Consider the following 15,339-nt stretch of genomic DNA (forward strand, 5'->3'; position numbering starts at 1 on the left):
TACCCAGAAAGCCTTTCGAAGTCGCGATGCATCTACTGCACATGCGCGTGTGCGTACGGTAGCTGTATTAGCAATTAAAATACTGTGAGCGCGCTCGGAATTGAAGGGAGTCGTGAAGTCAGATTCCCCGCTTTAATGAGAGACCGAAGGAAACGGAATTACCTATAAAACAATTCGGTAACATATTATGATACATCTGCCCCACGAAGGTTTTCAGGCAGTTAGAGCAAACGAATAGTTCTTATTATTGTAATACAATCTAATAATTAAGTTGTCGACATATTCAAGACGTGTGCGGATAAACACATAAAGAAACGGGAAGAGTTAAATATATTAAAATTTATTTTTAAATCTTTGTACGTCAGGCGGTTCACAGACATGAAAGAAAAACATTACACACACCAACTCCAGACAGATTACAGATATATGTAAACAGACAAATCAAAGGGAATTGGTCCAGGGAGTTAAAACAGTCCAACTTGCACCCCGTGTCAAATGAACCAGATCTTTAGATACTTAACGCATATTTTGATTGTTGAAAACATTCCCTGTACTGGATAGCAATAAAGCTGGCGACAAACGCGACGACATATTTTCCGAAATTACCTGGACAGCAAATTATATCGCGATCAGCCAGCCGGGAATGACTCGCGTGAGCACAGTTGTAGCATTACAGTATGTATGCCCTAAGTGTAATGTAATACACTTGTAAAAATTACTATGCAATTCTGGAAAAATTGACACAACAGAACAGTTTTATAAACATGTTGCCTAAAAAGTATAATGCCAATATTGTATTTCATTTACTGTATTAGCAGTGACTAACTGGTTAACGGTTAACCACAGTGTTCCCAGAGAAATATTGTTTAAAAGTGCATATAAGCTAATACACTCAGAAATTCACATTCTTACTCTTCCAAAGGAAATACCTGAACCACATTTTTTTCTCTCTGCATGTAAAACGTATCGGTATTTCCCTAAAAATACAGTGGAACGGTCTTACAATTTTACTCTTTAGTAAACAGCTACATAAGAGGTAGTTAAAGTGTCCGGGAGATTGAGCGAACACGTCACTGTCCTCGAGGTGCGCCGGTCGCAAGCGCTGTCCCGCGTACTCATTCACATCATTACTTACATCATACTATTTAGCTCATGCATTACTTGATTTTAGTTAATGCCTCCACTAAACAGCACCAGCTAACTGATACTAACAATCAGCAGGATATTGGTCATTAATAATAATAATAATAATAAAAAACTTTGTTTTAGACAGGAGAGGTAATTTTTCACTCTTAAATACTAACTAATTTGGTTATTTAAACAATTGATTTAAATCACAGAAAGGTTCTCAGATCAGAAGGGCAGGAAACACCAACGTGTGTCCAAACTGACTGTTGCCTCTACTGGACACATGGCTGAAAGGCTGCATCCGGGTCCCTAGTGACTCGGGGCGCTTGGTTGTAAGGCTGCCCCCTGTGGTATTTCTGTCCAATCCCATAAGGCACGTGGGCGGCGATGGTGCCCAGCTTCTGAGCTCCCTCGATGTGGAACATCTGATCATCAAAGAAAATGTGTGGCCGGATCTTCTGTAGGAGCGGGCCCTTGGGCGCCCCGGCCAAGAAGAGGGCCTCGTCCACCTCCAGGCCCCAGCTGCGCAGGGTCTTCAGGACCCGGGCCCCTGCGCTGGCCGCGCTCCGCGCTGTCACCAAATAGGTGCGAATGGGACAGTCCATGCGCTCATCCTTGCTATAGAACTTCCTCTGGAGCTTTCCCAGGGCCTCCAAGAAGCACTTCAATGGACCCTGAGGAGACAGGACAGGGCTTGGACTGCGCTGAGGTCCGGGGCCTGTTTTACAACAGCTCCCAACATTCTGAGGTTAAAGCACTGTTCACAGCACGCTTGCTCAAAGTGTGGAAGTTCTTTAGAAGTTCACCCAGTAGGTGCAGGACGTGAGAGCAGGTCTGTCTAAATTGGTCACTTTCAAAGTGGAAACGATTTGAGTGGAAGGAAAGTCAGGAAGGAGAAACACTATGTATCTAAATATAGGTTAGGAGGTACCATGTTCATGCAGACGTCACGTAGCAAAGCTGACCTGTGCCAGAGGCTTGTTCTCAAACTGCTTCTCGTGCTCGAAGAAGCTGTCGAGTCCCTGCGTCTTCATGATGATCTCGGATTCGTCAGAGAACAGGACGGCGTCTCCATCGAAGGCCACGCGCAGCTGGCTGTCATTCAGCTTGTTATCGCTCTCCAGCGTGAACATGGTGGCTGCTGCAATCCCTTGGGGGGTGGGACACTGCGTTACCCATATATGATCACCTGTCGGCCACTTCCAACACTCAGTTTGAATGGGCACACCACACCTGTAACTCATTTCATACATGGAGAATCAGTCCCACCAGCTAAAGGTAACAGCAGCAGAAAGTGAGGATGGGGGGGGGGGGGGTCACAGGTGGTACATAAAGCCTGAAAGGCCGACCTCCTCACGTGCGTTAGCCGCTACCTGCCTCGATCGCCCCCTGAACTTTTTTGGAATCCTTGGACAGGTACAGGTCTGTCATATATGCTGTCAGGTATCCGATTGGACTCTGTCCACCAGTCATGCAGAACCGCTCAATGGTCAGATCTGAAGAGAGAATTGAGGGAGTGAAATTTCCAAAATTACTGACTAAACTGAGCACTGGTTGAGCGGAGCTCTTAAACCACTTTGCCACTGAAATGTCACCATCTATCAATTATAGTTGTACTTATAACCCCCTTATAACCAGCCCTACAGCGAGTCTGCATAATGCTTCAGTGCACCATATTTTTAAATATTTAGAGTTTATTTTAAAGTGTTTAGTGTCCATGTGTGACTATCCAAGACTGGATATTAAACAGAGATTGTATTAAAACTTAGATTATGGATTGGATGGGATGAAATGTAACGTAACTTGGGGACACTGTCTCTCAGCGTCTTCTTCACTTGCTGAGTATTTTTCTGCGCTGTACTTTCACTTACTCACCATAGTAGTTGATGCTGTTGATCAGGCGAACTCCGACCTGGGCGTGGTTGTTTGTCACCAGGACAATATCGAACATCTCGTCGCTTTCTGGGTAGAGGTCACGTAGGCGGGCGTTTACCGTCATCAGAGCCTGCCAGCCACACACACACACACACACAGATCAGTTAAACACCTGGCCAGTATGAGCACTGAAATTCCAGTAAGTGCAGTGGGTACCTCCAAAACGACCAGCTCAGGTAGCACTGCACGTGACACTACATGTGTCACGTGCAGTGATACTGAAAATATTATAAGCGAGTTACGGATCATGGTGACACCTTGACGAAGGGAAAAGCTGCGCCGGGCGTCAGGGGCTCCTCTTCGTGCTCCTGCTGGTAGGCGACATACTTCTCCAGCCCCTCCTGCTCGTATATGCGGTTCTCCTGCGCCATGTTAAACAGCGTCCGAGAGGAAACCGCGATGGTCACCGCGTCTTGGGCTTTGGGCTGCGGGCACATCACCGTATTAGTCAGGATAGCCCATATGCGAACAATTCTGCATGCATGTAGTTTGCGACTAATGCACATAGATGCGCGTTTGTTCACTGTACCAACATTATAATAACAGAAATAAAGAGCAACGCTCACCGGTCGCAGCTTCTTGGTGGTTTTGAAGTTGTCGTATAATCCCCTGTCGCCGTCTCCCTTTTCATTAGCCACCTCCGCCTGCTTTGCTACCGTTTCATGCATATTGCTGTTCATACCGAGACCTTAAGGCAAAGTCGCAAAACGCAGAGAAACGCAGGCAGGACACAAGGCGCGACCTGATGTGGGTCCGGCGGCGGAGGGTGGTGACACGCGCGGAGTGACAGCGCCCGGTTCGGCCGCGCGACGCCTCCCCCCGTGACGCTACCCAGCATGACCCATCACGCTCCAGTTTTTCCCAATAAAAAGAAAACATTTAAAACACATTATCATGAATAAATACATTTGGAATTAAAATAAGTTTACTTTTGCTCATTTCCTAGAACTGGTATTGATATCGTGCAATTGCAATTTCTTGCTGTGATAGCGACACAGTGTGTGTGTGTGTTTTAGCCCTTTTCGAGATGTCGAAGAGCTTTTTTGTCACCTGGCACTTACAAAGTCAATGCTTTATGCCCCGTTAAGTTCCCGCTAGTATTGTCTATGAAATATTTCAGCTGATTTAAAATGGTTTTTGGACAGCAGAGGTACTGTTTTGGTTTGGAATTGGTATTTTACCAGTAGCTGTACTGGCAGATCTACTGGCGAATAATGGAGGCCAGTCCTCCAGAAATGAACATGGAACCAGCGGATAAGGTCCAGCTGCAGTTTGCTCCATGGCATCTTCTGATGGCTTAGATGCCGCACACTGGGTCAGTGTACAGTAGATGGCTATCAGCGGTGTTTTCAGCTTCCCATTGTGTTGATTTGGCCTGAATCCCCCAGCTCCTCCCTTCCTATGGACACAGCATCCACGGGGAACAAAGAATCAGGAGGCCCGAGCCCAGGACCATGAACAGGCTGGATGCTGGGAGCAGAAAATCACTCTGGTCTGGAGGAGCCCTGTGCGATGCCTTGGCTGCTGACTGGGACTTCGGGGCTCAAACGTGAACCAAATAAAACACTACAGGGCCAAGTGAAAAGAGAGCGAGCCCACCTGCCCATTTCACAACGCACTGCAAGAGAAGGTCCAGTGCCGCGCAAATACTAACTGTCCTTTTAAATTTTACTATTTGTATTTTTTTAATTACTGAGACGGTATGTTAACAAACGGCCCCTCCACCCCCAGATTCTTAACTAAATAATATGTCATTTTTATTTTAAAGGTCTGCCGTGTCTAGCGTATCAGGAACTGAGTTTTAATGTCAACACTTTTGATTTGGCGAATTAGCACAAAACTAAAATAAAAACACCGCGCAGACATTAGCTCCCATAGGCTATGCCGTGAATTATTTCCGAATTTACTCCTTCGTGTTTTAATATACTTAACCGCCGCAACTTTATAGGATGTAAACGATTTAATGGGTACATGTTCCCACGCACTGGCAGCCTGAGGTGCTGCACACTGATGGGGGCTAAGCTCAGGCGAGGTGCTTTTAATTAAGCCCTGAATCAGACCCGTTTCGGCGCAGTTTATTTGCACAGTCCGCGGCGTGGTATTCCTTCGTAACCGTAGCTGCCGAAGACCCCCCCCCCCGGCCTACTTTACTCCCCACCCTCCTTCTTTTACCTCTCGCTTCCAAGCTCTAAGAAAAATAAACGAAACACTTAGAGACCCCCGGTGGCCAAGTTAAATATATAGCGCTTCACCGGTCATGCTGTCGTTTCCACAGTTTGGTACCCGGGGCATATCTGACATGTCGTTTCCCATAAGGCCGTGCTCCCGTGATGAGGTCTAGCTTAGAGTCACACTCTAAGGGACTGCTGCTACAGGGTTTCCTTTTCTCCAGCTCCCTGATTGTGACCACAGACTCACACGTCTGGCTTATGTCGTTGCGATGGAAGGGAAGGTGTTTTTCAGCAATGCCTCTTCATCGGCACACACATGCGCGCTCTCTCCTTCCGGACCTTAAAACTCCTGTCCATTCTCAGGCTCCTCGTCAACGGTGACATAATCGCCCCGGTCACCTGGGGATGGTTCACACGAAAACAGAGGCTGAGGATTTCTTTCAGCACGTTGTGATTTACGTGATTTAATGTAACAGCTCTGGCTCCCTTGCATGCAGAAATAGCCCCCACCGTTTATTTTACTTCGCATGAATAATGGAGCGACTCATCGCAGTGGCCGGCCGCTGCTCTGCCAGAGACAGCATCAGAACCCGTGTCACGCATCGACGGTCAGACCCGAGTGATGTTGGCTGGTTCGGACCCAGCAAACGCCTCAGATGTCGTGTTCAGGAGTGCGTCGGTGAGCTGGCCTGTGACAGTCCGGGCTGTGATAAAGGAAACAAACATAACCACCAGTTAGCAAGTCCCAAGGCTGTTTAAGGCCCATCTAGCTGGCGAATAGTTTGTTGCGAGAGCCTGCACTGACCTTTGACCCAGTGGGGTTTGCCGTGCTGATGAATCACAGTCACTGTGACTTCCTGAGGGCACACCAACCCCCCCCGGCCCAATTTTCCCGCATCGGTCGATCGATTCCCCACCTTCACCTGTGACTTGGTTGCATCCATTAACAAGCCGACACCAGTATTTGATACTTTCTAAAACACATGGCTAATTATGGGGCACAAATTCAGCAATCTGCCATTAAACCCCGGTGATAGCCTCTGCCCCCCCCCACATTAAAAAAAGCAATTAAACAGCGATCTCTCATCCTGCTAATCAAACACACATTTTCTGGGTCCTTAATGTACGAGCTGGATGACAAGGCCCATTCCAGGCCACTGTCGTTCGCTGGCGTCGTGATTAATGGGGGGGGGGGGGGCACGGTAGATTTGAGCAGTGTGAGTGCAGCAATGCAGCTGGCCTGACTGAGAGGGGACCCCACACCCACTGCTCCATCCCCCCACCGGACCGCCAACCCCCATCTGCCTGGGCTCCTCGGGGGTCCGACTGGGGCCCTAATCTTCCACAGCGGGGCTGATGGCCCTGAAAGGCTCGCAGGTCGCTCTCAATCAACGGCTCCTAGTGTTACGGAACCCGGGTCGAGAAACATCGCCCATCCCCCAGAAGCTGAAGGGTCACCATGGTAACGGTCCTCTGCATGACTTTGGTCGCTTGCGGCCAGATTCATATTTTCCTGCTTTTTTTTTGACGAAAGTTACGAAACCTCTGGCAAGTCCCTGGGGCCCGAGGTGTGTGTAGTGGGGGCCACTGATCCGTCAGCCAAGGGCTATTACAGTGTGAAGGGGGGGGGGGGGGAGCGATGACAGCAGGGAAGGCTGGATGTGGGGGGTGGGATGAAGTAATCCTCTGAAGAGCAGCTCCTTGGGAAACTTAAAGCCCAGTGACCTCTGCCTCACGCCTGCAGCCAGGGGGCGCTGTGCTCCGTATGTGATGTGAGCTCACCTTTGCACCATGCTGGCTGGGATGCACACATGTCGTAACTAAAGTGGGTGGGGGTTACTGCCTGTCACAGCTCGCGCTCTGCACCTTCCCCAGACGCAGTGTCGTGCTCTTGATCAGACGCTGCTCAGTGATTTTTGGTCCGGGGGGGCTCTTCCTGATGTCGACAGGTGCTTTCTTACCAAACCTGTTTGAAAAACAAGTCATCTGAGAGCAGCAGTAGGCATTTACAGACTTTGGCTGGATTTACTTGCCTTACCGAGAAAGAAACGCTCCACACAAGCGCTCCGTAAACGCTCCACACAAGCGCTCCGTAAACGCTCCACACAAGAGCCCCGTAAACGCTCCACACAAGAGCCCCGTAAACGCTCCACACAAGCGTCCCGTAAACGCTCCACACAAGCGTCCCGTAAACGCTCCCTACAAGAGCCCCGTAAACGCTTCACACAAGCGTCCCGTAAACGCTCCACACAAGCGTCCCGTAAACGATCCCTACAAGCGTCCCGTAAACGCTCCACACAAGCGTCCCGTAAACGCTCCCTACAAGCGTCCCGTAAACGCTCCACACAAGCGCTCCGTAAACGCTCCACACAAGCGTCCCGTAAACGCTCCACACAAGCGTCCCGTAAACGCTCCACACAAGCGCTCCGTAAACGCTCCACACAAGCATCCCGTAAACGCTCCACACAAGAGCCCCGTAAACGCTCCACACAAGAGCCCCGTAAACGCTCCACACAAGCGCTCCGTAAACGCTCCACAGAAACGCTCCATAAACGCTCCACACAAGCGCCCCGTAAACGCTCCACACAAGCGCCCCGTAAACGCTCCACACAAGTGCTCCGTAAACGCTCCACAGAAACGCTCCATAAACGCTCCACACAAGCGCTCCGTAAACGCTCCGCACAAACGCTCCGTAAACGCTCCACACAAGTGTCCCGTAAACGCTCCACACAAGTGTCCCGTAAACGCTCCACACAAGCGCTCCATAAACGCTCCGCACAAACGCTCCGTAAACGCTCCACACAAGTGTCCCGTAAACGCTCCACACAAGCGCTCCGTAAACGCTCCACACAAGCGCCCCGTAAATGCTTCACACAAGTGTCCCATAAACGCTCCACACAAGCGCTCCGTAAACGCTCCACACAAGTGCTCCGTAAACGCAGCACAGAAACGCTCCATAAACGCTCCACACAAGAGCTCCAAAAACGCTCCACAGAAACGCTCCGTAAGCGCTCCACACAATTTCTCCACAGACAAACTCGTAAACGCTCTTGGTGGTTTTTCAGAAATCTGCTCAGGGGGAGACAAGGAGCGGGGCTTAAAAGAATTTTCATCAAGACTTTGAGATCTTTCACGCAGCTCTTCACTAGGGAGGGACATCACATTTAGGCAAACAACACAACTTATGGCCATTGCTCACCGCTTTCACAGGGACCAGTCAGAGGGTCACCCTGGGGATCCATGCTCAGGGAGGGGCGGATGGGGGGCACTGCTGTGCTGCAGGACACAGGGTGGAGATCCGCCGCACTGCATCATTGTGGGGGGGGGAGCACAACTGTGCCGCAGGGTGGAGAGCCGCCGCATTGCATCATGGTGAGCAGTAATTAGGAGCATAATTGAGTGGGATAATTCATCAGGAGGCGGAGGCAGCATGCAGACCTCACCGCACTGCCCCCTACACTCCCCCCCCCCATCTATCACTCTGTAATTATTCCAGGGATATGTAAACAGCCCAGCAGTGGCCAGTGACGGATCGCGGCCCCCTGTGTCCCCCCCACCTGAAATGCCTTTTTTCAGCTCAGTTTTAAGAACAGGCTTTGGAGTGAAACACAGCTGCTGTGTCTATCGGTCTGGAATTCCGACCTTAGCGCTTACGGTCGATTCCGATGTAAATCCGGATTCGAGCGAAAGAGGTCTAAACCACTTAGCCTTTGAAAGGTTTCCAGTCCCTGACATAAACCCTCTCTCCCCATTTTGAGCCAGTGGAGGGTGCTCCCCAACAGTCAGCATACCTCTTCACTGTGTGCAGTGGCTCTGGTGAAGCAGGGCTGGTTTTTGCTGGGACCAAGTGTGACCCAGGAGAGGGGTCTGTCTCTTTGTGTGTGTGTGGGTGTGTGTGTGAGCGTGTGTCAGTCTCTATGTATGTGTGTGTCCATGCTCCTGAACAGCACAGCGCCTCCACTTGACGTAACATTACACCTGCGATTTCGCTGCGCTTCTCCGCTCCAAGGTCAACATGACTGTGTTTTTTCAGCTTTGGCTAGCTTGAGAAACGACATAACACGAGCAGAACAGGTTCGCTTTGCACAGAAAGAGGGGGGCTTCTTAAAAATGTTTATTTATTTACCTTTTCTTAGCGTGGCCTAAATTGTACTCACTGTGGTAATGAGCTGCTGCATTACTTAATCGTTTACTTGTTAATGAATGATGGAGCAAGGTTTGAGTCTACAGAGCATGTTTAACCGCATTGTAAAGGTTCCCAGGGCACCTCAGTGTAGCAGCAGCAGCCAAACCAGTGATCTAACCTACACTCGCTGCCATCGGAGTGAGAGGGAAGGCAGCCCATCTTGCCGGCTGAGATCCCATGTTTTCTCATGATTGCAATCTCGGCCGCAGTGCAGACAGTAATGTGAGTAGCTTCACATCCAGCATGGGGACCCAGCGGGGGGAGGTCAGCCAGAGGGAGCACATAGAGTAACATGGGAAGAACATAGTGAGCACACGGAGATACAAGAGAAGTCCACCGAGGGACATGGGGAGCACACAGAGCAACAGGAAGAACATGGAAAGACACGGGGAGCACATGGAGTGACAGGAAGAACACGGAGTGACAGGAAGAACACGGAGGGACATGGGGAGCAGACGGAGTGACAGGAAGAACACGGAGTGACAGGAAGAACACGGAGTGACAGGAAGAGCACGGAGGGGCAAGAAGAACACGGAGTGACAGGAAGAACACGGAGTGACAGGAAGAACACGGAGGGGCAAGAAGAACATGGAGGGGCAAGAAGAACACGGAGTGACAGGAAGAACACGGAGTGACAGGAAGAACACGGAGGGGCAAGAAGAACACGGAGTGACAGGAGGAACCCGGAGGGACAGGAAGAACACTGGGAGCTCACGGAGTGACAGGAAGAACACGGAGGGACAGGAAGAACACTGGGAGCTCACGGAGTGACAGGAAGAATATAAGGGACACAGGGATCAACATGGGGGAGAACACAGAACAACATGGGGAGAGAACATGGGGTGACACTGGGGAGTACACGGAGGTACACAAGGGGAGGATACAGAGTAACACAGGGTAACAGCTGCAATACAAAGCTGAGAAACAGAGCTGCTGCTTTGACTCCCATAACTGAGGGAGAGTTATCTGTATCCTCCTGGGACTCGAACCAACAACTTCTAGAGTGCAAAGCCTGCATCCTTAACCACCACACTGCCTGCGACAGGCGCTACTGATTTAGCAACGTAGAAGCTAGAACTGCACAGTAATCACTTTATAGAGGGAGAACATGTCAGCGTTTTCCAATAAGTGCCACCTACCACACTGAAGAGACCCAGAAAATCAGGTTCAAGTTCAGGTCAATATATTTGTATCCATAGGTTGATTTGATTCACGTGTTACTTTAACATGCAATTCCCCAACATGGCCACCTGGTGGCGACAACTCCTCTTCTTTGACTTTTCTTTTGGGAAGGGGAGTGGGGGATGCACACAGAAAAGACTGAGCATCCCAGAGGAAAGAAAGACATTACACATTCTTCAGGAAGATAATCAGCTTGCTGCTGCAGATGTGGGGCTCGGTGCCGCAGCTTTGGCGCGCTTTCCCAGCTCGGGGGCGCGGCCCCTCTTCTCCTAGTGCCGGAATGAAGCACTGTCCTGCTACTGGCGTTGATATGTTGGTGCCATTTTTCCATGCTATTTTGTTGTCAGTGACTGCTTCATAAAGAAGGGGCAGGTACGGTGAAGCGTGTCTGTCAGGTGACACTATTTTGAGGTTCTCCATCTCCACTTCTTACTGGCTTCCTGATGTTCCCACCATCTTCCCTGAACCTATGCTGAGAGTGTAAAGAGAAGCGAGCAGTGCTGGACTCACACCAGCTCCCCCCAGCACCCCCCATGCCGCTTCTCTCCCTGCTCCCGCTCTGCCACATCTGCACGTACCACCTGCTCCGGACGGCCCACGCGAGCCCAAGCCCCCCTGCTCCCCATCTTATAATAAACACTGGCCGTTTTATGTGCCGCGTGTTTGGATGAGAGGGCCTTCTGAGCGCTGCAGCTGGGGATTGGTGTGGGGGGGGGGGCCTCGGACCCACGCAGACGGACGCCCGGTCACCCGCCATCCACTCCAGACGGGATCCCCATCCCACAGCCAGTGCCCACAGCAGGCGGAGGAGGACTCTTATGGGGCACTGGGGTCAGAAACAGGCTGGGGGGGGTAGGGGAGTGGAAATGAACCTGTGCTTCTTCAGAAAGTGGTGAGGGGCGTTTAAAGTGTCGTGCCTCCCCCTGGTAGCTCCCTCCCAAGAACAAACAAGAGCCAGATGCCGACCTGTCCCTGCTCCCATCAGGACCAGCAGGTGCCCCCTGCTGGCCGCCAACAGCTAAAATGTTGATCTCACTGCTGCAGGTTTGCACTGTTGGTCCTTGTGCTCAGCCTGATCTTCTGTCCTTATGTCTTCACATGCTGTCCTTTCTCACTCTGGTTCGGCTTGTCTGCTTCTTTCACTAATCCCACCAATTCCCTGCATTTTCAGCCAAGGAGAGCCTCTTCAGGTTCCCAATGCATTATCAGAGGAGTGCATTCATCACTGATGCCTCTCACATTAATTCAGCAGACGCTTGTGTCCAAAGTGAAGCAGCAGTGGGGAAAGCTTGGGCTCTGACATATCCAGCCCCTCTGCAGCAGTTGGGTTGAGGGCCACGGGATTCAAACCCACAACCAAGCACTGGCACAGATTCCTGACCTGCTGAACCACATACCGCCCCAAGGAAAAGGAAGGGAGGAAGGCAATAGGTCATTTCTAATGGAGCATGAATCAACAGAGGTACTGGGCTCTCCAAGACAAACAGAGGCATGTAGTGGGATTGGGAGCTACTGGATCAGGAGCAGCAGGACTGGGAATGGTAGCTTTGGGATTGACAATTTTGAGATCAGAAGCTTTGGGATTGGGGGCTGTGGGATTCGGGTGTTTGGGATTGGAAGCTTTGGGATTGGGATCTTTGGGATTGTGAGCTGTGGGATTGGGGAGCTTTGGGATTGTGAGCTGTGGGATTGGGGAGCTTTGGGATTGTGGACTGTGGGGTTGGGGAGCTTTGGGATTGTGGGCTGTGGAATTACGGAGCTTTGGGATTGTGGGCTGTGGGATTGGGGAGCTTTGGGATTGTGGGCTGTGGAATTACGGAGCTTTGGGATTGGAGACTGTGGGATTGGGGAGCTTTGGGATCTGGAGCTGCACAGGGACATTTGGAAAGCTCTCCATGACTCCTGTGGTACAAATACCTCCACTTCGAATCCAGGCGATTACAGAGGCGGGTCTGAGAAAGGAGCACATTAGCCATGACTCTCATAACAAGAAGCAGAATGCCCACATGAGCAGTATTCCCTAATTTCAGAATATCGCCATTAATCATTCCGAGGGCTTACGCTCGGAATAACAGCAGACTTCATCGGTCTGCAATGCGGCCATTCGTTTCAGCAGACCCAACCGGGAAATGTAACGAGCATTCGCTGGGGCTGGCCTGCCCAGTGAGATCACCTGCGTGTAAATATGACCTTGTCTTTCCTTCTGTTTACCCACAGTGCTCCACTTCCCAGGTTTTTAAATGCGTGTATGCCTGAGCCTTTGCAAAATTTAAATGGCTAACTGACTGACTAAATAACTATGAAACACTCATAAGAAAATAATGTAATAAATACAAGCAGATCTGGAGTGTAAACTGTTTCGATATTAGAGAGATATACATCTTTCCTGACTAATTCTGTCCTTCCTGGCCAGTCTATTGGACTCCTGTAAGGCGTATGAACAATAAACAAATGTTTATGACTTTAACGCATGGCTGTCAGAGGATAATGAATCTGGAATGAGTCTGATCCAGTTTACTGCTGATTTATTTCAGATAGTCAGACTTAAAACAAGCTTTGGAGGGGTGGGAATGGCGACACTGAGTATGAGTGGTTGGAAGAGAAATGAAACTGGTCTCTAATCTTCTATGAATGAAAATGTACCATGATCACCCTGGGCGAGAGCCATTGTACCACAGTACCCTGTGAAATGGTTTTATTTTTCCAAATTCGAGAGTAATTTTTTACAGTTGCAGCTCTGAAAATGTAGCCAATTAGTCACAGTTTCTTGGTATGTCGATTTGGATGAGTGGTGTGCAGGAAATATCCCTTAGCTGCATGTGAAATGAATATGGACGTGTTATTAAGCGATAGCTATCTGTTTCTCATTCTTCATTTGCCACCCGTGAATTATCTGCCTCAATCTCACTTTCCGCATTTCCTACGCCGTCCCCAGCCAGTCAGAGTGGAAAGCCAGCGGCAATCCCCGGGTTGTTTGCGGCTCCCGCGGAGCGAGCCTGTTACGCTGGGAAGGAAAGGCAGCAAATACATTTGTTTTTGCTCGAGTGTGATCTGATACCCTTGCTTGGACTGGGGGGAGAGATTTGACCGTGGCGGGGTCCCAGAAACATGGTGTAGGAAAGTTTCAGGTGTGCCTCTTCAGGTGTTGTGCTTGTGGGGGGCGTCCTTCTTCTCAGGGAAGGGTGGGGGGAGCGGGAGGGCGACTGGACCCCTCTGGTGCCCACTGCAGACGCGGAGCGTAAACGGTCCTGGAGGAAACACAAAAAGGCAGCTGCTGTGTTCAAAAACGCACCTCGCACTTGGCTGTAAATAACCAAACATTAAATCATTTAATATTTAACATAATGTGCTTTGGAAACTGGAAAGTCTGCTAATGACACCTCTGCTGCTTAACGGGCCGTGCGCTTCACTCGGGATTGGGAGCCCGCCTTTCTGTTCACGGCTCAGGGTAGCCGGGAATCCTACACTAACTCTACTGCTGCTTCTGGTTCTTCTGTGTATAAAACCATATGAGTGATCATCAGAGAGTGATACCGGCTCAAAACAGTCAAACGGCTTGCAGAGTCTATCCTCCTGGCGTAAAACTCTTCACTTCAAAACTCAAATCACTTAAGGAGATGGATTTGCTCATATCCTGTCTTCCAGTGGCATTTTTCCTACTCCAAACCTCTGGCCTAATAATATTTATTTGTGGAGCTGGCAGGCTGATCCCGAATCAGATTACATTTTCCTTCAGCACAGCTGGGTATTCCATAAGCCTGCTCAGGTTAAGGATTCATCTCAAGGTCGCAACCGCTGGCCTCAAACCTGAAGTCTTCCGGAGAGTCCCAGAAGGAGGCGCTAACGTCCCCAGTGGTGGAGTGCTAAGCAGAGGCGCTCCCATTTTAACGGCTCAGCTCATAAACCGCTTTGGATGGGAACAACAGCTTAGGGGTGAAAAATCTCCACCATCTCCGTGACACATGATTTAAACACATGGGAGGGGTGACCCCCCCCAAACCTGACCGGAGACCCTTTTGGTTGATGACCGTACCTGTGCCATACTGGAGAGCATGTGGTGTGCGGTAGTTTTGCCAGGAAATTGTTTTTTTTCCCCCTGGAGTTCACCTTGGAGACCTGCTGCTCACAAGAGCCGGAATGTAGGGGGGGCATAGTGGTCAACACTGTTGTCTCATACCTCTGAGGTCTAGGCTGGAGTCTCTGCCATGGCTCAATCTGTGTGGAGTTTGCAAGTCCCCCCCATGTCATCGTGAGGTTTCCTCTGGGTTCTCTGGTATGGTGAGGATATTTGGAGTAATTGTCCCTAGGTGTACCTGTGTGGGTGAATAAGTGTGAGACTGTGCCCTGTGACAGGCTGGCACCCCATTCCTGGTTGTGCCCTGCCTTGCAGCTGTGGCCTCTGAGATTGGCTCTGGACCCCCCATAACCCTAAATAGGACAAGCAGTTACCGAAAATGGATGGATGGATTCCTTCATGTCCAGCTTGTATTCATCAAAAACAAACTCAACTGAATGTGAAACCACCGACTCTATACATACATGCATGTAGACACGCAAACACATCTATCGCAGATGTTCCCTGGACCACTTCAAGCAGCAGACACTTACTGAATGTACCCCAAAGTTCCTGCTCCTCCAGGCCCCTCATGCTCCAGTCCTCATGCGGCACACTGGGACTCTCCGCCAATCGAATACTGCTAAGCCAGCCAGCATCCTTTCAGCCAGCCTATCAGTCGC

At 50.2% G+C, this 15,339-nt stretch overlaps 1 protein-coding gene and 2 long non-coding RNA genes across 5 annotated transcripts in view; all 3 read right to left on the reverse strand.

The window, feature by feature from the left end:
• Nucleotides 1-324: 324 nt before the first annotated feature.
• nt5c1ba (5'-nucleotidase, cytosolic IB a) lies at nucleotides 325-5,176 on the reverse strand. 2 transcript variants are annotated; one of them, XM_048975179.1, is made up of 6 exons: nucleotides 3,630-5,176; nucleotides 3,321-3,488; nucleotides 3,004-3,133; nucleotides 2,502-2,624; nucleotides 2,094-2,278; nucleotides 325-1,802 (listed from the first exon to the last, which is right to left on the reverse strand). In XM_048975179.1, exons 1-6 carry the CDS (start codon nucleotides 3,741-3,743, stop codon nucleotides 1,401-1,403), a joined length of 1,122 nt encoding a protein of 373 aa, XP_048831136.1. In that variant the 5' UTR covers nucleotides 3,744-5,176; the 3' UTR covers nucleotides 325-1,400. The 2 variants fall into 2 exon arrangements, with proteins under 2 accessions (XP_048831136.1, XP_048831135.1); XM_048975178.1 differs by having other exon boundaries at nucleotides 3,321-5,176.
• A 390-nt stretch (nucleotides 5,177-5,566) lies between these two features.
• On the reverse strand, nucleotides 5,567-6,771 carry LOC125707830 (uncharacterized). The gene is made up of 3 exons (XR_007382381.1): nucleotides 6,040-6,771; nucleotides 5,745-5,938; nucleotides 5,567-5,633 (listed from the first exon to the last, which is right to left on the reverse strand). It is a non-coding gene; the product is annotated as an uncharacterized LOC125707830 (long non-coding RNA).
• A 4,600-nt stretch (nucleotides 6,772-11,371) lies between these two features.
• Nucleotides 11,372-15,339, reverse strand: part of LOC125707829 (uncharacterized) — a 30,214-nt gene continuing 26,246 nt past the window's right edge. For both annotated transcript variants that reach the window (XR_007382379.1, XR_007382380.1), the window contains exon 5: nucleotides 11,372-13,850. This is a non-coding gene — a long non-coding RNA (uncharacterized LOC125707829). The remainder of the gene's footprint in view (nucleotides 13,851-15,339) is intronic.

Source organism: Brienomyrus brachyistius, chromosome 14, assembly GCF_023856365.1.
Source record: "Brienomyrus brachyistius isolate T26 chromosome 14, BBRACH_0.4, whole genome shotgun sequence".
NCBI lineage: Eukaryota > Metazoa > Chordata > Actinopteri > Osteoglossiformes > Mormyridae > Brienomyrus > Brienomyrus brachyistius.